The 24,956-nt window shown below is 42.1% G+C and overlaps 2 protein-coding genes and 1 long non-coding RNA gene across 7 annotated transcripts in view; 1 reads left to right on the top strand and 2 right to left on the bottom strand.

Annotated features, from left to right (window-relative positions):
• Positions 1-46: 46 nt before the first annotated feature.
• LOC132354254 (uncharacterized) lies at positions 47-3,318 on the top strand. The gene is made up of 2 exons (XR_009499216.1): positions 47-460; positions 2,194-3,318. It is a non-coding gene; the product is annotated as an uncharacterized LOC132354254 (long non-coding RNA).
• A 4-nt stretch (positions 3,319-3,322) lies between these two features.
• On the bottom strand, positions 3,323-19,439 carry LOC132354210 (zinc finger protein 350-like). 5 transcript variants are annotated; one of them, XM_059905940.1, is made up of 5 exons: positions 19,340-19,439; positions 11,105-11,293; positions 10,547-10,673; positions 10,178-10,270; positions 3,323-7,571 (listed from the first exon to the last, which is right to left on the bottom strand). In XM_059905940.1, the coding sequence occupies exons 2-5, from the start codon at positions 11,117-11,119 to the stop codon at positions 6,235-6,237; spliced, it is 1,572 nt and encodes a 523-aa protein (XP_059761923.1). In that variant the 5' UTR covers positions 11,120-11,293; positions 19,340-19,439; the 3' UTR covers positions 3,323-6,234. The 5 variants fall into 5 exon arrangements, with proteins under 5 accessions (XP_059761923.1, XP_059761922.1, XP_059761924.1 ...); XM_059905939.1 differs by lacking the exon at positions 19,340-19,439 and adding an exon at positions 15,971-16,054; XM_059905941.1 differs by lacking the exon at positions 19,340-19,439 and adding an exon at positions 15,783-15,799.
• A 505-nt stretch (positions 19,440-19,944) lies between these two features.
• LOC132354197 (zinc finger protein 615) overlaps positions 19,945-24,956 on the bottom strand; it is a 66,898-nt gene continuing 61,886 nt past the window's right edge. Inside the window, exon 5 of the mRNA XM_059905918.1 lies at positions 19,945-21,326. Within this exon, the coding sequence (XP_059761901.1) occupies positions 19,966-21,326 (1,361 nt within the window). The 3' untranslated portion in view covers positions 19,945-19,965. The remainder of the gene's footprint in view (positions 21,327-24,956) is intronic.

Consider the following 24,956-nt stretch of genomic DNA (forward strand, 5'->3'; position numbering starts at 1 on the left):
CACGACCAGCTCTATGACGTAACGTGGCCACGCCCACCTCAGCGGTCGGGGAGGAAACGGTCGTGACGGAGGCTACGGCTCAGAGCGGGAAGAACTGAAATCGCTTTTGGACACCTCCTTCCCTTTCCCTCCTCGTTGTCGGTCAGAAGCACTAGGCTGAATAATTTTTTTAGAGGCTGGACCCTATCCAAGGCCGTGGCGGCGCGAGCTGGATTCTATTTTGTCTTTTGGGCAAAACGGGAGAGATGGCGGCGCCCGTGAGCCACGACGGAGGAGCAGCAAGGGGGCGGCCATCTTACAGGAAGTGCAGTTCCGTTCGGCAGAGACCCGAGGAGCTAGTGTTAGGAGGAAACTTGGGACGGTCAACGAAGTTTGCAGGAGGTGAGACACGTTGTGAAGGCGGCGGTCAGGTCCTGGACAAAACACGGAAACTTCGAGTCCTGGTGAAATTTGGAAAGAGGTAAAGCGAGGATGGGAATGAGTACGGCTGGTCTGAGACCTGTTGAAGGGGCGGGGCCGATGCTGAGGGCGGGGCTCTGTGAACATCGATGCCCACAGGGGCCTGGGAATGTGGCTGCCTTTAGTAGGGAAGGGAGAGGGGTGAGGCTTCAAATGTATGCGAATGTTTCCTTAAAAAACGAAGGGCATTTCAGAGTAATTAAATGGTGAGCTGTGCTGTTATACTCTTTGGCATGATTCCCAAATAAAATAAACACACTTAAGAAATATTAGCCATTATTTTATGCAGGCAAAGGGGTGGTAGAGGATATTATCTATACATTCTTTCTAGAGGGCAATTTATTAGAATTATCTATACAATTTAAATTTTTCGTTCTCGTTGATGTAGAAATTCCAATGCTAAGAATCTTTGTTAAAAACTTTTTATATTAACCACAGAAATTTTGGTAAAATTTTTTAAAACTAGGAATAACTTGAATGTACAATCAGCAGGTGAATAGTTTGGTAAATTAAACACATTCCTTCAACAGAACGGTTTATAGCCATTAAAAAGCCAATTATAGAATTACCAGTATTTTTTAAGTGACTTCAAAAGGATGAAATACTGACCTCCAGAACAGTATTTATAATGTGATCCTCACATGGCAAACATTAATAAACATATGCATTTCAAATTTTTGAATGGATTAAGTAAAACTTACAATTTTGATTATATTTGGGGTTTGGGCTTGGAGATGGACTCTTCACTAAGTACCCACTAAACCCAAAAGATTTTATTAACACAGCATCAAAACATACTGCCTGCTCCAGTCTCACAGCTCCTCAAACTACACAACTCTAAAATGGAAGTCCTTCTCCCTTCCAGACTGAATTCTCCCTTATTCTGTTTCTCATCTAGCTGTCACTATTACACAATAAATTAAGAATAGAGACCTGTTACCTGGATTGTAGGTTACTGGAGGTTGCTGTGAAAAGGTCAGAGGACGAAGCCAAAACAAAACTTATATGTCGTTGTCACACTGGCCACCAATTCCTGTTATGCTGTCTCAGAAATAACTTCTGAATCACTCCCTGTACTCGCCCTCATTGCTTTAGTCTATTTATCTGAATTACTACTGAATTTGCCACCGCACTGGTCCCTTCTTAGAAGGTGTCTCTCCAACCACCTCCTTTTTTTCCATACCACACCATGTTTATTACCATACCCTCCATGAAACTCTGAATTAGTATACTGATTACAGATTAAAGCAAGATCTCAAGAGAATTCTTTTAAGACTGTATACAAGCAAACATCAAACGGATTCTCCATTATCATCCTCCATTACTCCCTGCCTTCCACTTCCCAATGCCCTGTGGTCTCATATGCTACCAGGAATTTGCAAATACTTTCCCTCCATTGAAGTCCTTGGCACACAGGAAGTAATGAGAGAATATTAGTTACTATGGCTGTTCTTTCATGAGTCATCTTAGATGTCACTTCTTCAGATAGCATTCTCAGACACCTTCCAGGTCAGTCTCAAAAATAATACAGTTATTAAATATAAAATTGTAGCTGTATGGTGGTGCTAACGATAGGAAGTATAAAAGGCATCCAAAAGAGAAAACATGTCTATACAAGGGATGACTGAAGATCATTTATCTTTCTAGACCATCATAATATACTAATTTGACGGCCCTCCAAAATGTACTATGAGTTCCTCAGACAGAAACTCTGTAATATTTTTGTATCCACAGTGCTCAGAAAACTTGAACAGAAGTTTTCAATAACGGACTATTAAATGAATAACTGAATTTGGCTTGCAAGATACAGTATTCTCTTCGTCAAGGTTCTATGCTGCTCAGTGAAAATTAAATACAGCAAAGGTGCAAGAGAATGTTTATATGTGCTGCTTTTTGAAAAGGGACAAAAAGTAGTATCTACTTGCTTGTACTGCCAAAAAAAACAAAAACAAAACACTGGAGGGAATAAAACTTACCTGTGGGAGCCAGAAGGTCAAGGGAAAACAAACTGAGAACAGGGTAAAAGTGAGACTCATAAATGCACCTTTTTATACAGTTTTAAGTTTTGAACCACATGACTCTGTGACCTATTCAAACAATTTCAATCCAATCTTGATGGGGAATACACATCTAAATCCAGGAAAAATAAAACTGCAAGTCTATAAAGGGCTTATAAGGAGAGGAACATAGTTCTATGGAGGGCCAGAAATTGGGGAACCTGGCCGAGTGAGGGAAAGCTTCACTGAAGAAGTGATTGTTGAAGATGATGAAGAATGAAGGAGGGACCCAGAAGATAGGAGGAAAGAAAGGAAAGTCCTCCCTCACTAGGACTAATGATAATACTGTTATTAATTGCATTTGGCAGGCACTATTTTAACTACATCTACTTCTCACAATAAACCTACCCAGGCAGATATTAAAGATAAACTGAGGTGAGTTGAGTAACTTGCTCAGAGGCACACAGCTCAGGGCTGGCACGGCAGGATTCAAATCAGGCAGTATGGGACTTCCCTGGTGGCGCAGTGGTTAAGAATCCGCCCGCCAATTCAGGGGACACAGGTTCAAGCCCTGGTCAGGGAAGATCCCACATGCCATGGAGCAATGAAGCCCGTGCGCCACAACTACTGAGCCTGCACTCTAGAGCCTGCGAGCCACAATTACTGAGCCCGCGGGCCACAACTACTGAAGCCCACATGCCTGGAGCCTGTGCCCCGCAACAAGAGAAGCCACCGCAGTGAGAAGCTCGCACACCGCAACGAAGAGTAGCCCCCGATCGCTGCAACTAGAGAAAGCCTGGGCACAGCAACAAAGACCCAATGCAGACAAAAATAAATAAATAAATTTATTTTTAAAAACAAATCAGGCAGTATGACTCAATTGCCCACTCCTAACCACTGTTTGAGGTGAAGGGTGATCTTTATTGAAATCGTAAGGATCCTGGGTGTGGAAGCAGGCTTAGGCATGCACTGGGCCTCCTTTACCTGGGGATGCCAAGTTCTGAAAGGTAAGCTCAGCACGTGGCCCTCAGAGCTCAGGGCAGCCCAGCCAACCCATCCCAGGCTCCAACTGATCAGTTCGAGGAGTGAGCCTGCCTGACCATGCCTTGGCTGGAAGTGGAGAGTCACAGGACAGGAAGTGGAGGGGAGCTGAGGGTCAGGTTGCTGGAGCCCTCGTGACTGATTCTTTGCTGGAGACTCCCTGTCCTGAATCCATCCCATTATAATGTGAGGGTGGTGATGGGGACCGTAGCCCAGGATTTAGGACAAATATGTTCAAAATTAGGTGTGCATCAGGCCCTTGTTAAAAATGCAGAGTCCGGGACTCCAGCCCCAGAGGTTCTGGTTTAGGAGGTGTGGGGTGTGACTCAGGAATTGCATTAAGTTTCTCAGAGAATCTGAGGCAGGAAGTTTGTCATAGACAATTATTACAAACAGTCCTGGAATGTTCTCTGGTTACATATATTCTGAAGGGTGATTCCCCTCAGTACTTCGGTTTTGGCTCAAATTATATCCAGAAAAGCCTTTCCTTGGGGAGGGGGAAATCTCCCTCATTACTACCTACAGATTACTATAAATTACTATTATTAGACTTCATTTCTCCTCATAGGATTTATCACTTCCTGACATTTTGTAATCTCTCTTACCATCTCTCTCCTTCACTAGATTATATGGTCCACCATAAAGGCTGTTCCTTTGCCTGTTTTGCTCACTGATGTTTTCTCACTGTGTAAAACAGTGATTTGCACAGTGATGGCGCTTTAAAACGTTTCTGGAGGAGTAAATTACCCAGACCCAGGATTTTGATTGAATTCTGAGTGGGCCACAGCACGGCAAATTTCCATGTCTTTTCCTATGAGTAGGACTGTTTGTAATTGGGATCTTATATCCTCATGGGATCATGGGAAAGAACTCTGGATAAAGGAGAAAGCAAAGACCCCACTTTGAGGACAGCAGGAAGGAATGAGGGAGATAGAAGACACCTGTCTCAATTCAGCAGGTCACAGAGGAGTCAGGATCTTTAAATGGCAACTCTTCACAGGTGTTAGGCCTGTGGACAAATCTCAGGATTCATTTCCAAGACATTCCAAGAAGATCTCACCTCCCCCCACTCCCTATACACTCCACCATTCTTAAAGACTAAGGCTCTCATTTTGCATTTTGTTCTATTCTAGGAATCATTTTCCTTTTCTGCTTTGTCCCTTTATAATCAGTTAAGTCTCTCTAACCTCAAACAGTTTGGGGTGTCAATTTTGGTCTTTAGAACTGTCTTTCCCTTCAGTGACAGACAGAATACACTTTGATTAGCCCATTAGTTTATTCATTCACTTTCCAAATCTAGAGATGATAAGAATTTTTTTTCCCCCCTCTGTGCTGGGAAACTGAAAATCATAGAAACCAGCACTCTCCAGTATAACTTCCTGGTACAATGGAAATGACGGTAGAGCATCTTCCCATTGTCTCACCATTTTGCTGTCTGTGCTGTCCAATTCTATTGCCACAAGTCACATGACTGTTGAGTGCTTGAAATGTGGCTGAAGAACTGATTTTTCATCTTACTGGTTTTCAATTTTTTTAAACATTAAAATTTAAAGAAAGCCACTAAAATTAAGGAATTTATAATTTCCTCGTGGAGATAACAAATAGGCATCTAAAAAAATAACTTATTTGTGGAATTCCCTGGCGATCCAGTGGTTAGGACTCCACACTTTCACTGCTGAGGGCCCTGGTTCAATCCCTGTTCAGGGAACTAAGATCCCACAAGCCGTGTGACGTGGCCAAATAAATACATAAATAAAAGTAAAAAATAACTTACTTGAAACAACGAGGTCCTACTGTATAGCACAGGGGACTATACTCATTATTCTGTGATAAACCATAATGGAAAAAATATGAAAAAGAATATATATACATACATATAACTGAGTCACTTTGCTGTACAGCAGAAATTAACATTGTACATCAACTATACTTCAATAAAATAAATTTAAAAAAAACTTATTTGTGTTCTATGGTGCTTAAATACCATTATTAACTCCTTCCCCCATCCCCCAAATGATGCTCCTTCAACAATAAATTGTCATATTCCCTTGAGCCAATTACTCCAGGTCCATTTCACTTATTATGGATACTTACATCCTCTCACTAAATTAGCTTGAGTGTAGAGATGCCACTTAAAGATAATCCGACTACCTCAATGGTCTCTACAGGGGACCATGAGCTTTCTCTGTTCTGATCACAGTATCCTCAGCTTTTGGAACAGAACCATATACCAAGGACGAATTTGACAAATACTCTGTGAAAGACCAAATTGACTCAGCCTAAGGCTGTTGTTTCATTAGTCCCTCTGCATAATATAAACTTCTGAAAGTTTAAGGAAGACATCCCAGTTTCAGATTCATCGTTCACCTTGGCCCAGGGAAACTGAATTGATATATACACGCCCCATAGCCCACCAATCCAATATTAGACCTCTTGTGATTTTTCCCCCATAGCAACCTTCCAGAAACAAATTATATGTTTAAAAAATTCACCTCCTTATTCCCTCCACTTAGTTGAACTCAGGCTTCCTTCATTTATTTAATTGACACAACAGAGCAATTGATGTGTATGTGTTTGGGTTAACATCAGATTATGCCTCAGTATCAAGGCATATACGTAATTGGATGAGTAGGTCATGTGTTCCCAGTCTCAGCATTTATAGTTTCTCTCAGTGTATACTTTTCAGCCACCATATGAACTAGAAATTTTCGCTCAGAGAATGTCTTAATTTTTTTCCCTACTGGTTTTCTGTGACATAAAATAAAATATAATTGACCACTGAAGGCACAACCACATTCACTGCATTCATAAGGGTTCTCTCCTGTGCCAACCCTCTGCTGTCTCCTGTGGGTGCACATCTGGCCACAGGCTGTCCCACTATGACTACATTCCTGTTTGCTAGGAGCCCACTGATGTTGACTGATGTCTGAGGGACCACAGAAGGTACTTGCATTGTCACTGTATTTAGGTTTTTCTCTTGGAGGACAACACTGCTCTGTGAGGACCTGTGACCCTCTGAGGGAGAATTTTCCACCTTGACTGAATGAGTTTTCTGATGTTTATTGAGGACTGACTTCCCTCTGAATGATTTCCCACATTCACTACATCTATAAGGTTTCTCCCCTGTATGGATTCTCTGATGTATAACGAGCTGCGGCTTCTCGATAAAGCCTTTCCCACAATCGCTGCATTCAAAGGGTTTCTCTCCTGTGTGAGTCCTTTGGTGTTTAATGAGACCTGTCTTCTGGGAAAGGGTTTTTCCACATTCCCCACACACAAAGGGAGTCGTTCCTGTGTGAAATCTCTGGTGTGCTGTGAGGCATGTCTTTTGGCTGAAGCCTTTTCCACATTCATTGCATATATAAGGTTTCTCGCCTGTGTGAATCCGCTGATGCACCATAAGATTTCCCTTCTGGATGAAGCCCTTTCCGCATTCACTGCATATAAATGGTTTCTCCCCGGTATGGGTTTTCTGATGGACACTGAGCCCTGATTTCTTGAGGAAGGCTTTGCCACATTCAGTGCATTCATAAGGTTTCTCTCCTGTATGCGTTCTCTGATGTTCAGTGAGCTTGAACTTTCTGAAGAAGGCTTTCCCACATAGATTACATCGATGGGGCTTCTCTCCTGTATGAAGATTCTGGTGATCAGTGAGCCAAGACTTTTTGATGAAAGCTTTCCCACATTCACCACATACGTGAGATTTCTTTATTTTTTGAGTCTTCTGATGCTTGATGAATTGGGACTTAGTGCTGGTGAGTTTTTGGCTTGTGGGGAATTTAATTTCAGTATGAAATTGTTCATTGTCAGCATGGAGACAGGATCTGACTTCTCCAGTAAACTCAGCAGGGCTGTTTATTTCATAGCTCCTGCTCTTGGAAAGTAAAGTTAAATTTGATTTCATACTTTTTCTATGTAAGTCAAACATACCCTGATTTTGCCTGAACAGAAAATGAGTTCTCCTCCGATGAACAGAATATTCCAGTGGGTTCTGTTTGTGCCATTGTTCTAGTCTCTTCTCCATGCTTTCATTTTGTAAGTGCTCCAGCAGGTGATCATCAACTTTCCAGACTTCTAGGAAAGAAAAGAAGAATGAAATCCTCCACATTCCAGATTTGGAATAAAGGGTTTTTTGTTTGTTTGTTTGTTTTTAAAGGAACAACTCTGATTAACAGCCAATGATGTTAACTGCTTTCCCTATGGAACCTTTTTTTTTTTTTTTTTAATTTATTTATTTATTTATTTATTTTTATGGCTGTGTTGGGTCCTCGTTTCTGTGCTAGGGCTTTCCCTAGTTGCGGCAAGTGGGGGCCACTCCTCATCGTGGTGCGCAGGCCTCTCACCATCGCGGCCTCTCTTGCTGCGGAGCACAGGCTCCAGACGCGCAGGCTCAGCAATTGTGGCTCACGGGCCCAGTTGCTCCGCGGCATGTAGGATCCTCCCAGACCAGGGCTCGAACCCGTGTCCCCTGCATTGGCAGGCAGACTCTCAACCACTGCGCCACCAGGGAAGCCCCAAGGTATTTTTAAAAATACTTTGATGTGAGGTGTCTTTTTAGTGATGACCCTATGGTATGAATGTTAATAAAACTCCATGTTTAATGTTCTGTATACATTGGAAAAAAACAGTCATAATGAATAAATACAGATTTGGTTACTTTCTAAATACTGTAAAATACGAGCAATTTCCTGTGAGCAGGAGACCACAGGTTGCAGGGCCACCTCATCCAAATTGGGGAGGGATGGACTCATTCATTCCACAGATCCTTACTGATCACCTCTGTGTACCAGGAACGGTGCTAGTGTTGGGGATTCACAAACATACTCCTCGTGTTCACGGAGCCTATACTGTAGGTGGGTAAAACCACTTTACAGGGCAGAGATAGACACAGGAAAACAGCTGCAGGTTGGGAAACCTGGCGGGAAGGAATGATGGAGAGGAAGAGAGGTGGAGGAAACCAGGGCTCATTTTGGAGGAAGACAGGCCTCCGCATGGATCCATTGTTGTGGTCTGCATGAGGGGAATGAAGAATATGACACAGCAGAAAAAGAAAAGAAAAAACTAGAAGACCAAAAAAAAAAAAAAAAAAAGAAAAGGAAAGGAAAAAAAAAGACAAAGAAAATGACACAGCGGAGAACTCCAAGCACATTTAACTTACAATGTGCACCTCAGAGAGATCCATTATGCAACTTCATTCCATCACGGCACTTTTCACCCCCTAGACATATTATTTATTTTAAATTTTGATTAAATTGATGTCTCGTCCTCTTAGAATGAAAGCTCTTGGTCTATTTGTTTTATCAACTGCTGTTACCTTCCAGCTTACACTAGACTATCAAAAAAATAATTCATAGAGGAATGAATCAAGGAAGCAATCACATGTATGAAACAGATTGGGAGGTTTAGGAAAGAAGATGGAAATCTCTGTGTGAACAAGATGATATGTCATGGCGATAACTAAAAGAAGAATTTTTATGTCATGTGACAGGTAACATGGTTACCTGGAACTTTCTTTTTTTGGCTGTGCCACATGGCACATGGGATATTAGCTCCCCGAACAGGGATTGAACCCACGTGCCCTGCACTGGAAGCGTGGAGTCTTAACCATTGGACTGCCAGGGAAGTCCCTACCTGGGACTTAATGTTATTAGAAGATGAGGGAAAAGAAATGAAAGCTTTCAGGAAGTGAATACAATGGTAAGGTCTACAATGAACGAGAAGAAAGTTCAAAATCAGTAAATACACAAAGGAATTAATTCGAAGTAGGCAAGAGTTATGGTCTGGTTGAGGCTGGAACTGAGAATGTAGGATGTTAAAATAACTTTCCTAGTTAAAAATTCTTGATGAACAGCAGACCCCTTTACAGAAAAGAGCTCTGCAGGTGGGGGACATTTGAGGTAATGCCTGAATGGCCAGGATGGAGGATGCACAGGAGTAAGGTAGAACCTAAACCTCTCGGGTTTCCTGGGAGGGAAGATGATCCTGGGTCCTTGCAGTTACTGGGAACTCAGGAGAGCTGCCATTGAGATAAGTTATATAGAACCCAACTCTGTGGTGGATCACACTGGGGAGAGATCAATTTGGGAGTCTTCTCCAGTGACCCTAAGGAGCTTAGCTTATTATGATGAAGAAAACTTTGAAGGTTAAGAGATCATTGGAGAAAATGGAAAACAAAACCTTTGGAGAACCTCAGAGCGGGAATAAGGCACAGTGAAGACCAGTCTACTTTGGGGCACGGCATCCAAGATGGGGTGGATGTAAGGAAGGAAATCAACATTACCAGTGGAGCAGAAAGGTGCAGTAGCCAGAAGACAGTGAGCAATTCAAAGTTTTATCTTTGGAGAGAGGCCTTGGAAGGTGGAATTTCATAGAAAAGGAGGTGGAAGTGTATGAAGAAGAAGGAAAAGATATGAGAATCCTAGGGAAAAGAAAACTATGCAAACAAAAATCAAGATGGGGGTAAAATAAAGAAGAAACAGATCCCAGAAAAGACAAGAGTCTTCCCTAAGAAAGGATATATTTTTCTCTAAACTCCTACAAAGAAAAAGAGGTCTGACATCGGGAGAGAGATGCACGGAGGCACTGCTTACCCAGCGTCCAACCCCCTCTCAGCTGTGACTCTTCTCTGACCAACTACAGTGTGATTTCCACGCCTGTCACCTTGCTGGTCTCTCACTCACCTGAATGGGTTCCACAGTGGATTTCATCTTCCATCGTCCATGGTTCTCCTTGATCCAACTTGGAGAGTATGTCTGGTTTGCTGGCTTTATAACCTATTCATGGGAAATGACAACAGATTTAGACCCACTGAATTGGGCTTGGGATCTGTGAAGACAGCAGAGTGTTACATTTGAGGACAAAACAATGTTACAACCTACAAAGTAAAGGCTTTTCTCTCAGGAGAAGGGAGAACATACCCACGTATCTGGGTAAGGGGCTAAGAATCTATTGCTTCAGAGCATCACAGACACTCCAGAGCTTTCAGAAGCTGAGAAAGGAGAGGCCACTGATTGGGGACCCTCTAAGGGACCCAGGGGAGCCGTCCTCACCCACAGACAGCAGGTTGCTATAGTTCTCCAGCATCACGTCCCGGTACAGGTCCTTCTGAGGAGGGGCCAGAAACTGCCACTCCTCCCACGTGAAGTCAACGGCCACATCGTCAAATGTCAGGGTTTCCTGTAATAACAGTGGTGTTTAATGAAATGATGTCCTTTTGATGATACGGAAGAAATGTTAAAGTTTTTCTGCTCATTTCCACTTTATAGGCTGCATCGAGATATCTAGCAGGGTTTTTATTTTAATAAACCATTGAAGAAGCAAATGTCTAATAAAATATTCTCTAATTGTGTAGTCAGCCGCCACCCATCCATTTATCCAATTAGAAGTTTCTATAATGTGTAGAAGTTAAATCTTCTTGTTAAGCTAGAGACACCACATTCTCATATATATATATATATGTGTGTATATATGTATATATATATATATATATGAATGACAGAGAAAAGATACACATATTTATACTTTACAGAATAATGGAAGTGATTTTTTACAGGCCTCTACATATCCATCAGGGAACAAAGGAAAGAATAAAACAGAACAAAAGTCACCTGGGCCTCGATCATTTTCTTCTGTTTTCTGAAAACAGCTGGCAACAGGGAGGTTCTGTCACTGTGTCTTCTGGATCTGCCCTAAATTCGGTTCTGTCTTCAATCAAGTGTGTCCCAAGAAATGCTGATATCAAATCCTGTAACTTCTTCCTCCTTCTACTGATTCTTTTGCTCCTGGAGAGTCAGGACCTGTGGGTTGAGGAGAAAATTCAAGCTGAGGGTACATTTCCTCTGGGCCCAGACGCTAACGCTGCTCCTGGGCACTCACCTTAACCCAATGCCCACAGCACTGCTGAGTGTCCCGAGAAGACTGCTGCCCCAGAAGACTTTATTCCTCTGCCCAAAAAGCCTAAGCTTCTGACTGTGGTGGGGGTATTCCTTTATCCCGTGAAGTTGAAGTGGGGTGACTGTCAGAGGGGATGAGGGAAACGAGATCCATCCCAGCAGCAGGCCTCAGGAGCAGGAGAATCTCAGGCCGCTCAGTTATACAAAAGGGACCGTATGGGAGGAGAGGTGCTGGGCACTGCTTTCCTTTAAACCGTGTGCGCTCAGGAACCTCCTCAAACGTTTCTATACACCCTGTGAGTACACACACTTCAGTTTGAAGACCAATGTACTGGGCAAACCAGAAGCACTGTCTTGTAAGCAATAATGGTAATATCTTAGGAGATTTTAAATACATAAAAAACTAAAATACAAAATAATAGTACATAAATTAGAAGGTGGTAAATGAAGTTGAGGTGCTCTAAGATGACTGTATTGTCAGAGGAAAGTGCAGAAGTACTAATTAACGTAAGAATTTGACAAAGAATAATTACATGTGATGTGTAATCTCTAGTGTCATAATGAACACTAGTAATTTTCTTAAAGTACATAATTTGCGGTGCTATCAGAAGAGGGAAATGTAATAACAAGAAACTCATCCAGAAGAAGGTACGATTCTGACACCAATTTGAATATGTGTGTTTTTTGAACACACCACCAAGCAATGCTGCAACACCGGCTGGGTGTCCTACAGTTCAACTCAATTCTGTCGCTATGTACCTGGAGATAATATCATATCCCACCGGTTGAAGGCTCAGTCCTATGAGACTGGCTTCTACCTCCTACTTCATGTGCAAACACAAGTCCATGTTGTCACGTGTACTTCTAAGCAACCAGCTACAGATGGCAGGTTCCAATGACCCCCCTCCTTGGGTTGATTAATTTGCTAGAGCAGGGAATTCCCTGGTGGCCCAGTGGTTAGGACTCCATGCTTCCACTGCAGGGAGCATGGATTTGATCCTTGGTCGGGGAACTAATATCCCACATGCCGCGCGGCACGGCCTAAAAAACAACAACAAAAAAATGAAACACAAAACAAAAATTTTCCAGAACCGTTCACAGAACTCAGAGAAACATTTTAGTTATTATATTTACTTATTATAAAAGAATGTAACTCAGGAACAGCCAGATGGAAGAGATGCCTAGGGCAGGGTATGTGTGTAAGGGCAAGGAGTGCCCCCTATAGGAGAGTCACTCTCCCTGCATCTCCACATGTTCTCCAAGCCAGAAGCAATTTCACTCTGAGAATACATCTAAGAAATACATCCATCCAAAAATATGAGCATATTTGAACCAGCGGACACGCTCAGGAATTTCCATAGCACCATTACTCATAATAAACCAAAATGCAAACAACACAAGTTTAATAAATACTAGGAAAAACCAAATATTCAAACAATGGAATGCTGTGGAAAAACTACAGTCTTTGCACAGCTTTCAAGCTAAGAATGACTTTTTTGTTTTTAAAGGACTGTAAAACAAAAATAAAGAAGTACATGTGAGAGAAATGTGGCTCAGAAATCCTAAAATATTTACTGTGTAGATATTTATATAATATATTTGCCTGACCCTTGTTACAGAGGAAAAAAAAAAGTACACCTATGTGCAAAAATGTGAATGATTCTCACAAATACTGAGCCTGACACAAAAAATGCATGATGTGGAGAAAACTCTAATCTGAAAAGATACATGCACCCCAATGTTCATAGCAGCACTATTTACAATAGTCAAGATGTGGATGCAACCCAAGTGTCCATTAATAGATGAATGGATAAAGAAGATGTGGTATGTATACATACAATGGAATATTACTCAGCCATAAAAAAGAAGGAAATAATGCCATCTGTAGCAACATGGATGGACTTAGAGATTATCATATTAAGTGAAGTAAGTCAGAAAAAGACAACTGTCATATGATATCACTCATATGTGGAATCTAAAAAACTGATATAAATGAACTTATTTACAAAACAGAAATAGACTGACAGACATAGAAAATAAACTTATGGTTACCAGAGGGGATGGGGGGTGGGTAGATAAATTGGCAGTTTGGGATGAACATGTACACACTACTGTGTATAAAGTAGACAAACAACAAGGACCTACTGCATAGCACAGGGAATTATACTCAATGTCTTATAATAACCTACAATGGAAAAGAATCTGAAAAAGATTATATATCTGTATAACTGAATCACTTTGCTGTACACCTGAAGCTAACACATACTGTAAATCAACTACACTTCAGTTTTTAAAAATGGTTTAAAAATGCATGATGTATAATTACATTGAAACACAGTTGAAAATACGCAAAACTAAATAAACTATAATGATGAGGAATGATTCTGTTATAACACCATAAAGAAAAGCCTGAAAGTGCTTGCTAATAGACAAGATCGTATTCACCTTCGGGTGTGAGGATGTAATATAATTGGGGAGAGGTTCACAGAACACCACCGGGGTGCTGGCAATGCTGTTTTCGATGTAAGTAATGTCTGTATATATGTATATATTCCTCTTTTTTTTTTTTTTGGCCGTGCTGTGTGGCATGTGAGATCTTAGTTCCATGACCAGGGATTGAACCCTCACTCCCTGCAGTAGAAGTGCAGAGTCTTAACCACTGGACCGCCAGGAAAGTCCCTATATGTATATATTCCTTTTATACTGACTCACTTGTAGAGCTTTTAATTTAACAAAGAAATGGAAGAGCTCAAAAATACTAAAAGCCTGTTGTTTGAAAAGACCAATAATATATAAATATTTAGAGTCAAAAGAGAAAGTGCAAATAAAGGACAGAAGGAATTAATGGGAGGGACTTCCCTGGTGGTCCAGTGGTTAAGACTCTGCACTTCCACTGCAGGGGTATGGGTTTGATCCCTGGTCGGGGAACTAAGATCCCACATGCTACACATGGCCAAAAAAAAAAAAAAAAAAAAAATACAGATTTTTTTTTTGTCTGAAAGAATACTATGAATATCTTCATGTCATTAAATTTGAAATCCTAGATTTACCCTCCTGAAAACATGTTGACTTCAGACAATATAGCAAGTGAATTTATAAGTAAGCAACAAGACAAAAATGTCCATTACCACCCCACTTTTCAATTTTGTATTGCAGAGTTGAGCCAATGCATTGAAATAAGAATAAGTTAACATTAGAAAATAGGGCAGAAAATTTTCATCAGTATCATTATCAACATGAAAAAAGAGATTCAAGGCATTACTTATTTAAAAGAGAAAATGCTCCCCCAGAAACCCCAAAGCAGATTTTTACATACACAGTTGGCTAGAAATGCCCCATATACCTAAGCTCATTTCTTAGTACTAATTCAATCACTACCAATGGGAACTCGAACCACATGACTGACTAAGACCAACCGGGACTTACTAATAAACTGGGATATAGGTCACCATGCCATAGGGATAGATAATTAAACAAAATGGAGATTCTGTTAGCAAAGAACAAAGTGTTCACGTATGTCAGGGAAGCAAGTAACGGTGCCGGTACAATATATCAATATTAGGAGGTGAGTGCAGGTGTTGGCAAACATGTTCTGCAAAGAGAACAGACACAGATTTTCAAATTTGCAGGCCAAAATGTCTCTGTCACGACTATATTCTGCCTTTGCTGTGCGAAAGCAGCAGAGACGATACAAAACAGATCGAAATTGCTGGTTTAGTCCCTCAGTCTGTAGTCAACTCCTTGATTAAAAGCTAAAAGCCCAGGATAAACAACAAGGCCCTACTGTATAGCACAGGGATGTTCAATATCCTGTGATAAACCATAATGGAAAAGAGTATGAAAAAGAATGTACCTATATGTATAACTGAATCACTTTGCTGTACAGTAGAAATTAACACATTGTAAATCAACTATACTTCAATAAAATAAATTAAAAAAGAAAAAACCCACACACAAAAAAGCTGAAAACCAGATGGTTTCCAACTACTGCCCTGGGCTGTACCGTTTTCTGTCCCAGCAGCCGAAGTTGGAACCTCAACCCAAAAAGTACAGCCAGGGGTCCTCGGCGTCCAAAGCCTCAGCCCTCACAAGCCTCTCTGTACCACAGACACTGACTAAACACTTCCTTATTAATCCGAAACCTGGGCCAGACACCCTCATATGATGACCATCCAGCCAGGCCCCAACACCACTGAGCCCCAAATTAAATCCCCAGCCTGAACCCGACACTGCGCTCATCGTCAATGCCACTCGTACGCCATGCAATCTGCAGAACCGCAAGCCCTGACACCTGGAAGAGCAATGATCTCTACAGAATCTGATCGTACTGACTCCCAGGACACCCCCCAACCTAAACCATAGACAAAACCCGCGTCCGGTTCCCTTCAAATACCTCAAAGCAGGTACTCTCCTGCTTCGCGTTAAATACATCCACCTCCGCACTTCTACCCTCCCCCTCTGCCCTCCGGCAAAAATCTCATGGGTCCAGATTGCACCAAGTCCACGCGTCACCCTTGGGCGAAACAAAACCACCACTGTGACAAAAAAAAAAAAAATCCAGGGACAAAAACACACACTAACCTGATTTCCCCAACCTACAAGGAGCCTAAACGTCGTACTTCTGTGAACTGCTTTGACGTCTAGACCGGTCCGACTCCGTCTACGGCAGCCGAAGTGGATCTGCGGTGTTTCAGGAAACGAGGACGACCGGATTTCCGGGATTTCCTAGAGAGGCAATATGTCCGCGCCCAGCTCTCCGCGGCCCCAGGGGGCGGCCATGTTGGGACACCTGACGTACAGAAGGCTAAGGGGCGGGTTTGGGTACCAGGAGCCAGGGATGGCGGGGAAGGTGAGAAGACACTGAAATTATCTACTTTCCTGGTACTTCGACTCTTGCAGAAAATAGGTAAATTTTCAGTCTCAAGCTTCGCGAGGCAAAAATGATGCAGGCTAAGTTGCTTTCAGCAGGCTAGGCAGACAAGTAATACGGCCGCGGCGAGTATTATCTACTTTGTATTAAAAAAAAAAAAAAAAAAAAGTTTCCAAACGGACAAGTAGGAGTTGTCGGCATGGCAGCGGAGAACGCACTCGTAGAAAGGGAAAAGATTTACCGTTACCTCCGGTAAACGGACGCCACGGAAAGCTTCTGATCGGAAAATAGTTTGTAGAAAGCTGTTTTTAAGAACAGAAAAAGATTCCCAGAAGCTGGTACAGTACGGGGCCGGCTAGTAACGAGAGAAAAGAGCGGCTGGGGCTAATCTAAGTTGTGATGGGGGGCGGCGGCGGGGGGGGACTTAGGAAAAGGCCACTAGCAGTGAGGCCATTCAAGGTATGGAGTCGCTGGGAAAAGCACAACCTGCGGGTGGTGATGCGGATAGTAATCCAAGATTTAGGGCAAAAAATGTCAAAATTAGGTGTGCATCAGGCCATTGTTAAAAATGCAGTCCTGGATTCCAGCCCCAGAGGTTCTAGTTTAGGAGGTGGGGGATTTGGCTGGGAAACTTGCATTAAGTTTCTCAGAGAATCTGAGGCAGGAAGCCTGTCATATACAATCATTAGAAACAGTCCTGGAATGTTCTCTGGTTACCAATATTATGATGGGTGACTCCCCTCAGTACTTCAGTCTTGGCTCAAATTATATCCAGAAAAGCTTGGGGGGAGGGCCTCCCCCATTATTACCAATACATTACTATAAATTACCATTACTAGGCTCTATTTTTCTTCATAGGACTTATCACTTGCTGACATATAATCCATTGACTCTCTCCCTCACTATATTGTAAGGTCCATAAAGGCTGTTCCCTTGCCTGTATTGTTCACTGATGTATCTTCAGTGTGGAATACAGCGTCTCACACAGTGTTGGTGCTTTAAAATACGTCTGAAGGAGGGAATTACCCAATAACCCAGCATTTCAGATTGAATTCTGAGACGGCCACAACATGGCAAATTTCCATTTCCTTTCCTATTAACAAGACCCAACTATTTATAACTTGAATAGTTAGGATAACTACAGGATAGTTAGGAAATTAAGGAAAAGTACTTTGGCTAGTGAGAGGCCAAGAGCCCCACTCCCAGAGGAGGGAGAAAGAATAATGAAAACACATCTCAATTCAGCAGGTAACAGTGCAGCTGGAATTTTTTTAATGGTGGCAGCTCTCAAGAGTGATAGTCCTGTGGACAAAGGTTCTTCTCCACAACATCCTTTAAGAATGTCACCTCCCATCTCCTATTTTCTCCTCCATTCTTAGAGACTAAGATTCCTATCCTTTCTATTCTACGTATTCTGAGAATCCTTTTTCGTTTTTGCTTTGCCCAGTTTATATTGTTATTGGGTCTCTAATCAAATACAATTTGGGGAAGACAGCTGTGTTCTTTAGGACTGCCTTCCAATGGCTCATTCCCTTCAATGACAGAACACTCTGATTAGTCCACTAGCTCATTCATTCACTTTCCAAATCAATGGATAATTGGTTTTTATTTTTCTGTGCTGGGAAATATAAAATCATGTAAACCAGGGCTCTCCAGTACAACTTTCTAGGATGATGGAAATGATGACAGATTTCTCTCAGTATACACTTTTCAGCCACATAGTCAGCTACAAAGTTTTGCTCATTGTCTGTGCTGTCCAATGTGGTACCCACTAGTCACATTGTGACCATCTGAAATGTGGTTTAGTGCAACTGAGGAACAGACTGTTTTTAAAACTTTAACATTTAAATAGCAAAATCAAGGAATTTTTAATCTACTGGGGGGATAAGACTTGGGCATTAAAAAAATAACTTGTATCCTGAAGTGCTTAAAGTCCGTTAAGAGTAGCCCTTGCCGTCCCTCAAAATAATATACAACTTAAACAAGAAATTATCATAACCCCTTGAGCCAATACTCCATATCTGCTATGGACTGAATGTTTATGCCTCCCAAAATTCATATTTGGAGGCCTAATCCAAAATATGACGGTATTCAAAGGGAAAATGTGGGGGGGTGGGAGGGATAAATCAGGAGATTGGGATGAACATACACACACTACTATAAATAAGATAGATAACCAGCAAGGACGTATTGTATAACCCAGGGAACTCTACTCAATATTCTGTGACAACCTATAGGAGAAAAGAATCTAAAAAAGAATGAATATATGTATATGTATAACTGAATCACTTTGCTGTACACCTGAAACTAACACAGCATTGTAAATCAACTATACTCCAATAAAATTATAATATTAAAAACAAAAACCAAAATATGATGGTATTAAGAAGTGGGGCCTTGGGCTTCCCTGGTGGCGCAGTGGTTGAGAATCTGCCTGCCAATGCAGGGGACACGGGTTCGAGCCCTGGTCTGGGAAGATCCCACATGTCGCGGAGCGACTGGGTCCGTGAGCCACAATTGCTGAGCCTGCGCATCTGGAACCTGTGCTCCGCAACAGGAGAGGCCGTGACAGTGAGAGGTCCGCGCACCGCGATGAAGAGTGGCCCCCACTCGCTGCAACTAGAGAAAGCCCTCGCACAGAAACGAAGACCCAACACAGCCATAAATAAATAAATTAATTTAAAAAAAAAAAAAAAAAAAAAAAGAAGAAGTGGGGCCTTTGAGAGGTGACTGGTTCAAGAGGGTGGAGCCCTCATGACTGGATTAGTGCCTTTATAAAAGACATCCCAGACAACTCCTTTGCCCTTTCCCCTATGTGAGGATACAGTGGGATGACTGTCTTCTATGAACCAGGAACCCTCACTAGATACCGAATCTGCTGGCACCTTAATCTGGGACTTTGTAGCTTCCAGAACTGTGAGAAATGAATTTCTGTTTTTATAAGCTACCCAGGCTATGGTATTCTCTTAGAGTAACCAGAAGGGACTAAGAAAATGTCTGTTTCACCTTGTGTACATATTTACATCCTCTTACTAGATTACCTGGTGTGTAAAGGTACCACTTAAAGATAATCCAGTTACCTCAAATCTCTCTCCAGGAGACCATGGGCTTTTTCTGGTTTGGTCACCACTGTATCCTCAGCTTCTAGAACAGGACCCAGTAAAAAGGAAGTATTTGACAAATACTCAGTAAATGAACAAAATGACTCAATCTGAGACTCAATCAAACTGGCTCAAACTAAGTCCATTTGCATAATGTAAATTTCTCAGAGTTTAAGATAGACATCCCAGTTTTCAATTAATCCTTCACCTTGGCCTTCCAGAAACTGAATTGATATATATACGCCCAGTATCTCACCAATCCAATATTAGCCCTGTTGTGGTTTTTTGTTCATAGCAACCTTCCACATACAAATTATATGTTTAAAAACTTCACCTACTTATTTTCTCCACTTAGTTGAACTCAGGCTTCCTTCATTCATTCAACTGACACAACAGAGCAATTGATGTGTATGTGTTTGGGTTAACATCAGATTATGCCTCTGTATCAATGCATGTATCTAATTGGATGAGTACACCATGCGTTCCCAGTCTCAGCATTTACACAATTTCTCTCAGTATATACTTTTTCAGCCACCACATAAGCTAGAAATTTTTGCTCAATAATTTATATCTTTTTCACATAGTATGTCTCTGAGTTTTTATTCCTACTGATTTTCTGTGACATAAAATAAGATGTAATTGACCACTGAAGGCACAACTACATTCAATGCATTCATAAAGGTTCTCTCCTGTGCAAAACCTCTGTTATCTCCTGCAGGTGCACATCTGGCCACAGGTTGTCCCACTATGACTACATTCCTATTTGCTAGGAGTTCACTTATGTTTACTGATGTCTGAGGAGCCACTGAAGGCACCTGCATAGTCACTGAATTTACAGAGGTTTTCTCCTGCATAGCATCACTAGTCTGTGAGGAGCTGTGACTCTCTGAGGGATGATTTTCCACCTTGGCTGAATCTCCACGTTTCTCTCTTGTGTGTATTCTCTTATGTTTAACAAGGCAAGACATGTAGGCAAAAGCTTTCCCACACTCATTGCAGATATAGGGTCTCTCTCCTGTATGAGTTCTTTGATGCACAATGAGCTTTTGCTTTGTAGTGAAGGCTTTCCCACATTCACTGCATTCAAAGGGTTTCTCTCCTGTGTGAATTCTTTGATGTTTAATGAGACCTGACTTCTGGGAACAGGATTTTCCACATTCATTGCACACAAAAGGAGTCTTTCCTGTGTGAAATCTCTGATGTGCAATGAGGCAAGTCTTCTGGATGAAGCCTTTTCCACATTCATTGCATATGTAAGGTTTCTCACCTGTGTGAATTCGCTGATGTACAATGAGATTTCCCTTCTGGATGAAGCCTTTCCCACAGTCACTGCATATATACGGTTTCTCTCCGGTATGGGTTTTCTGATGTATATTGAGCCGTGATTTCTTGAGGAAGGCTTTGCCACATTCAGTGCATTTATAAGGTTTCTCTCCTGTATGCGTTCTCTGATGTTCAGTGAGCATGAACTTTCTAGAGAATGCTTTCCCACACAGGTTACATCGATGGGGCTTCTCTCCTGTATGAATTATCTGGTGATCAGTGAGCCAAGACTTTTTGATGAAAGCTTTCCCACATTCACCACATACATGAGGCTTCTCTATTTTGGGGGTTTTCTGATGCTTGTTGAATTGGGACTTAGAGCTGATGGGTTTCTGGCTTTTGGGGAATTTAATTTCAGTATGAAATTGTTCACTGTCAGCATGGAGACAGGACTTCCCATCACCAGTAAACTCAGCAGGGCTCTTTATTTCATAGCTCCTGCTCTGGGGAAGTAAAGCTAAATCTGATTTCATACTTTTTCCATGTAAGTCAAACATATCATGATTTTGCCTGAACAGAAAATGAGTTCTGCTCTGATGAACAAAATATTCCAGTGGGTTCTGTTCGTGCCATTGTTCTAGTCTCTTCTCCATGCTCTCATTTTGTAAGTGCTCCAGCAGGTGACCATCAACTTTCCAGATTTCTAGGAAAGAGAAGAACAATGAATTTCTTAAAAATACCTTGATGCGGGGCTTCCCTGGTGGCGCAGTGGTTAAGAATCCTCCTGCCAATGCAGGGGACACAGGTTCGATTCCTGGTCTGGGAAGATCCCACATGCCGCGGAGCAGCTAAGCCCGTGTGCCACAACTACCAAGCCTGCGCTCTGGAGCCTGCGAGCCACAACTACTGAGCCCACGGGCCACAAATGCTGAAGCCTGTGCACCTATAGCCCATGCTCTGCAGCAAGAGAAGACACTGCAATAAGGAGCCCTCACACTGCAATGAAGAGTAGCCCCCGCTAGCTGCAACTAGAGAAAGCCCACGTGCAGCAACGAAGACCCAACACAGCCAAAATAAATTAATTAATTAAAAAAAAATACCTTGACGTGAGGAGTCTTTTTAGTGATGTTCCTATTATGTAAGTGTAAATAAAATTCCATGTTTAATGTTCCCTGCACATTGGAACAAACAATACAAACCAACCAAAAGGTAAAAGTAGTTAGTGTAAAACACAGGGTTGGATAATTCAAAATGAATAAATATAGATTTGAATACTTTCTAAATACTAGCCTTGCAAAACATGGAGAGACTGTAAAATACAAGCAATTTCCTGTGAGCAGGAGACCACAGGTTGCAGGGCCACCTCATCCAAATTGGGGAGGGGTGGACTCATTCATTCCACAGATCCTTACTGATCACCTCTGTGTACCAGGAACGGTGCTAGTGTTGGGGATTCACAAACATACTCCTCGTGTTCACGGAGCCTATACTGTAGGTGGGTAAAACCACTTTACAGGGCAGAGACAGACACAAGGAAAACAGCTGCAGGTTGGGAAACCTGGCGGGAAGGAATGATGGAGAGGAAGAGAGGTGGAGGAAACCAGGGCTCATTTTGGAGGGAGACAGGCCTCCCCATGGATCCATTGTTGTGGTCTGCATGAGGGGAATGAAGAATATGACACAGCGCAGAACTCCAAGCACATCTAACTTACAATCTCCAAAACAGAACTGGTTTCCCAGGCCAGGTCTCCTCCACCTGTCACCTCCAGCACAGTCACTGCCAACTCCACTCTTCTACTTCACCATGACAAAACTCCTCAGCATTTGTTTCTCTCGCTCACACACAATATCCAGCACAATGATCAATCCTGCCTGCCCTCCTTTACAGATACACCCAGAATGGGACCGGCACCCACTCCTTCCACCCTCACGAAGCCAATCACTCTCTCTCGCACCACAGCAGTAGCCTCCTACCTGGTTTTCCTGTCCCTCCCCTGCCAGTGCCTGTCTATGTTCTACACATTAGCCAAACGGAAACTTTCAGCACCAATTATATCACATCAAGCCTCCTTTACTCAAAACTCCCTAATCTTTTCTCATCTCATTACGAATAAAATCAAGGTCTTGACATAGACAACAAACCATGGTTACCAAAAGGGAAAGGTGGGGGGAAGGGATAAATTAGGAATTTGGGAGTAACATATACACACTACGACATATAAAATAGGTAAAGGACAAGGACCTACTGTACAGCACAGGGAACTATAGTCAAAATTTTGTAATAACCTATAAAGGAAAAGAATCTGAAAAAGAATATAGATTGACAGACAGATAGCTGAATTGCTTTGCTGTACACCTGAAACTAACACAGCATTGTAAATCAACTATACTCCAATAAAAAATAAATTAATTTGTTAAAAAATCAAGGTCTTGATATGTCCTTGAAAGGCCCTTATGTGACCTGCTCCCCAACCCCCAGCCTCTACCCCACTGACCCTATGTCTCCAGTCATGCTCTCTATGTTCCATCCAAACAGGCTTCCGAAAGTTCTTCAGTCACGCTCTTGCTTCAAGCCTTTGAACTTTCCAGGTTTATTTTGGAACACTCCTCACCCAGGGAACCTACTTGCATCCCTCATCGACCTGCTCAACTCACTTTAACAAACAAGATTTTAGGGAGGGATGGATTGGGAGTCTGGGATTAGCAGATGCAAACTATTACATATAGAATGGATAAACCACAAGGTCCTACCGTATAGCACAGGGAACTATATTCAATATCCTGTGATAGGGACTTCCCTGGTGGCTCAGTGGTTAAGAATCCGCCTGCCAATGCAGGGGACACGGGTTCGAGCCCTGGTCCGGAAAGACCCCACATGCCGCGGAGCAGCTAAGCCCGTGAGCCACAACTACTGAGCCTGCGCTCTAGAGCCCGCGAGCCACAACTACTTAAGCCTGCGTGCCTAGAGCCCGAGCTCCGTAAAAAGAGAAGCCACTGCAATGAGAAGCCCGCACACCGCAACGAAGAGTAGCCCCTGCTCGCCGCAGTAGAGAAAGCCCGAGCACAGCAACCAAGACCCAACACAGCCAAAAATAAAAATTTAAATTTAAAAATTAAATAAATTAATTTTAAAAAAGAAATTAATACAAATCAACCATACTCAATTTAAAAAAAAAATCAAGACTTCTTATTCCTGAAGCACAGGGCCAAGTCCAAGCACTCATGATGTAGTCATGCTGCTTTACGTCCCCGAAAGTAATTTTGACCCCAAAACCTTACCATCAACCTTCATCCATTTTTTCCACTCGGCCCATATTTATTTAAATGTCAACTCTCATTTGCCCTCTATAAGCAGCATATCCAGAATCCAACCAACACTCACCCCTCCACCCATGCTGCAGCCAACCATTCTCCCTGTCACCATGTTTTTTGCAATAGCCTCCTACAAGGCTTTCCTGCTTGCCCCCTGCCCACTATGGTCTGCTTTCTACACAGAAGCCAAAGGGATTCCTTGAAAAATGTAAATTATTTCATGTCATTCCAGTACTCAAGAACTCCTCGTGTTTTCTCATCTTATTAGGAGTAAAATCTCGATTCCTTGAAATTGAGTACATGACCAACCTTATCCCCCCCGGCCCCACCCCGCCCGCCCCCACTGCTACTGCCTCTTCGGCTTATTCCCATCACGTTCCTGAAAGCACACTCTGCTCTGTCCACACGGGCTCCTTAATGTCTCTTAAACTCATTCGTGGCGTGGCCTTTTAAGTTTGCTAGCCGCTCTACTTGGAAAACTCCTAACCCGGCAGCCTACTAACTTCCCACACTTCTTGGCTCAGAGGCACCTTATCTGAGTGGTGTTCCCTGCCTAAAAGAGGAGCTCCAGCACCTACTCTTCCATAATGCTGACTAAAGTTTTATCACAGCACTTTTCACTCCCTAGGTATATTATTTGTTTATTGTTATCAATTCCTTAACTCCTTTCTCATAGACTAAAAACTCGTGATCATTTGTATACTTTTTTCCACTGTTCTTACCTTCCAGCATTAACTAGGCTATCAGAAAATACAGAGGAATGAAAAAAAGAAAAAAGATTTTGAAAAATAGAGGAATGAATCAAAGAAGCAATCACATGTATGGAACACATTGGGGAGAATTTAGGAAAGAAGATGGAAATCTATCTCTTTCTGAGCAAGATGATATCATATCATGGAGATAATGGAAAGAAGAATTTTAACTGCCAGGTAATGTGGTTAGTGGAGACTAAATGTCATCAGGATCCAGTGGGAAGAAAAATGAAAATTTTAGGGAAATGAAGACAATAGTAAGGTCTACA

Source organism: Balaenoptera ricei, chromosome 19 (assembly GCF_028023285.1).
Source record: "Balaenoptera ricei isolate mBalRic1 chromosome 19, mBalRic1.hap2, whole genome shotgun sequence".
NCBI classification, from domain to species: Eukaryota; Metazoa; Chordata; class Mammalia; order Artiodactyla; family Balaenopteridae; genus Balaenoptera; species Balaenoptera ricei.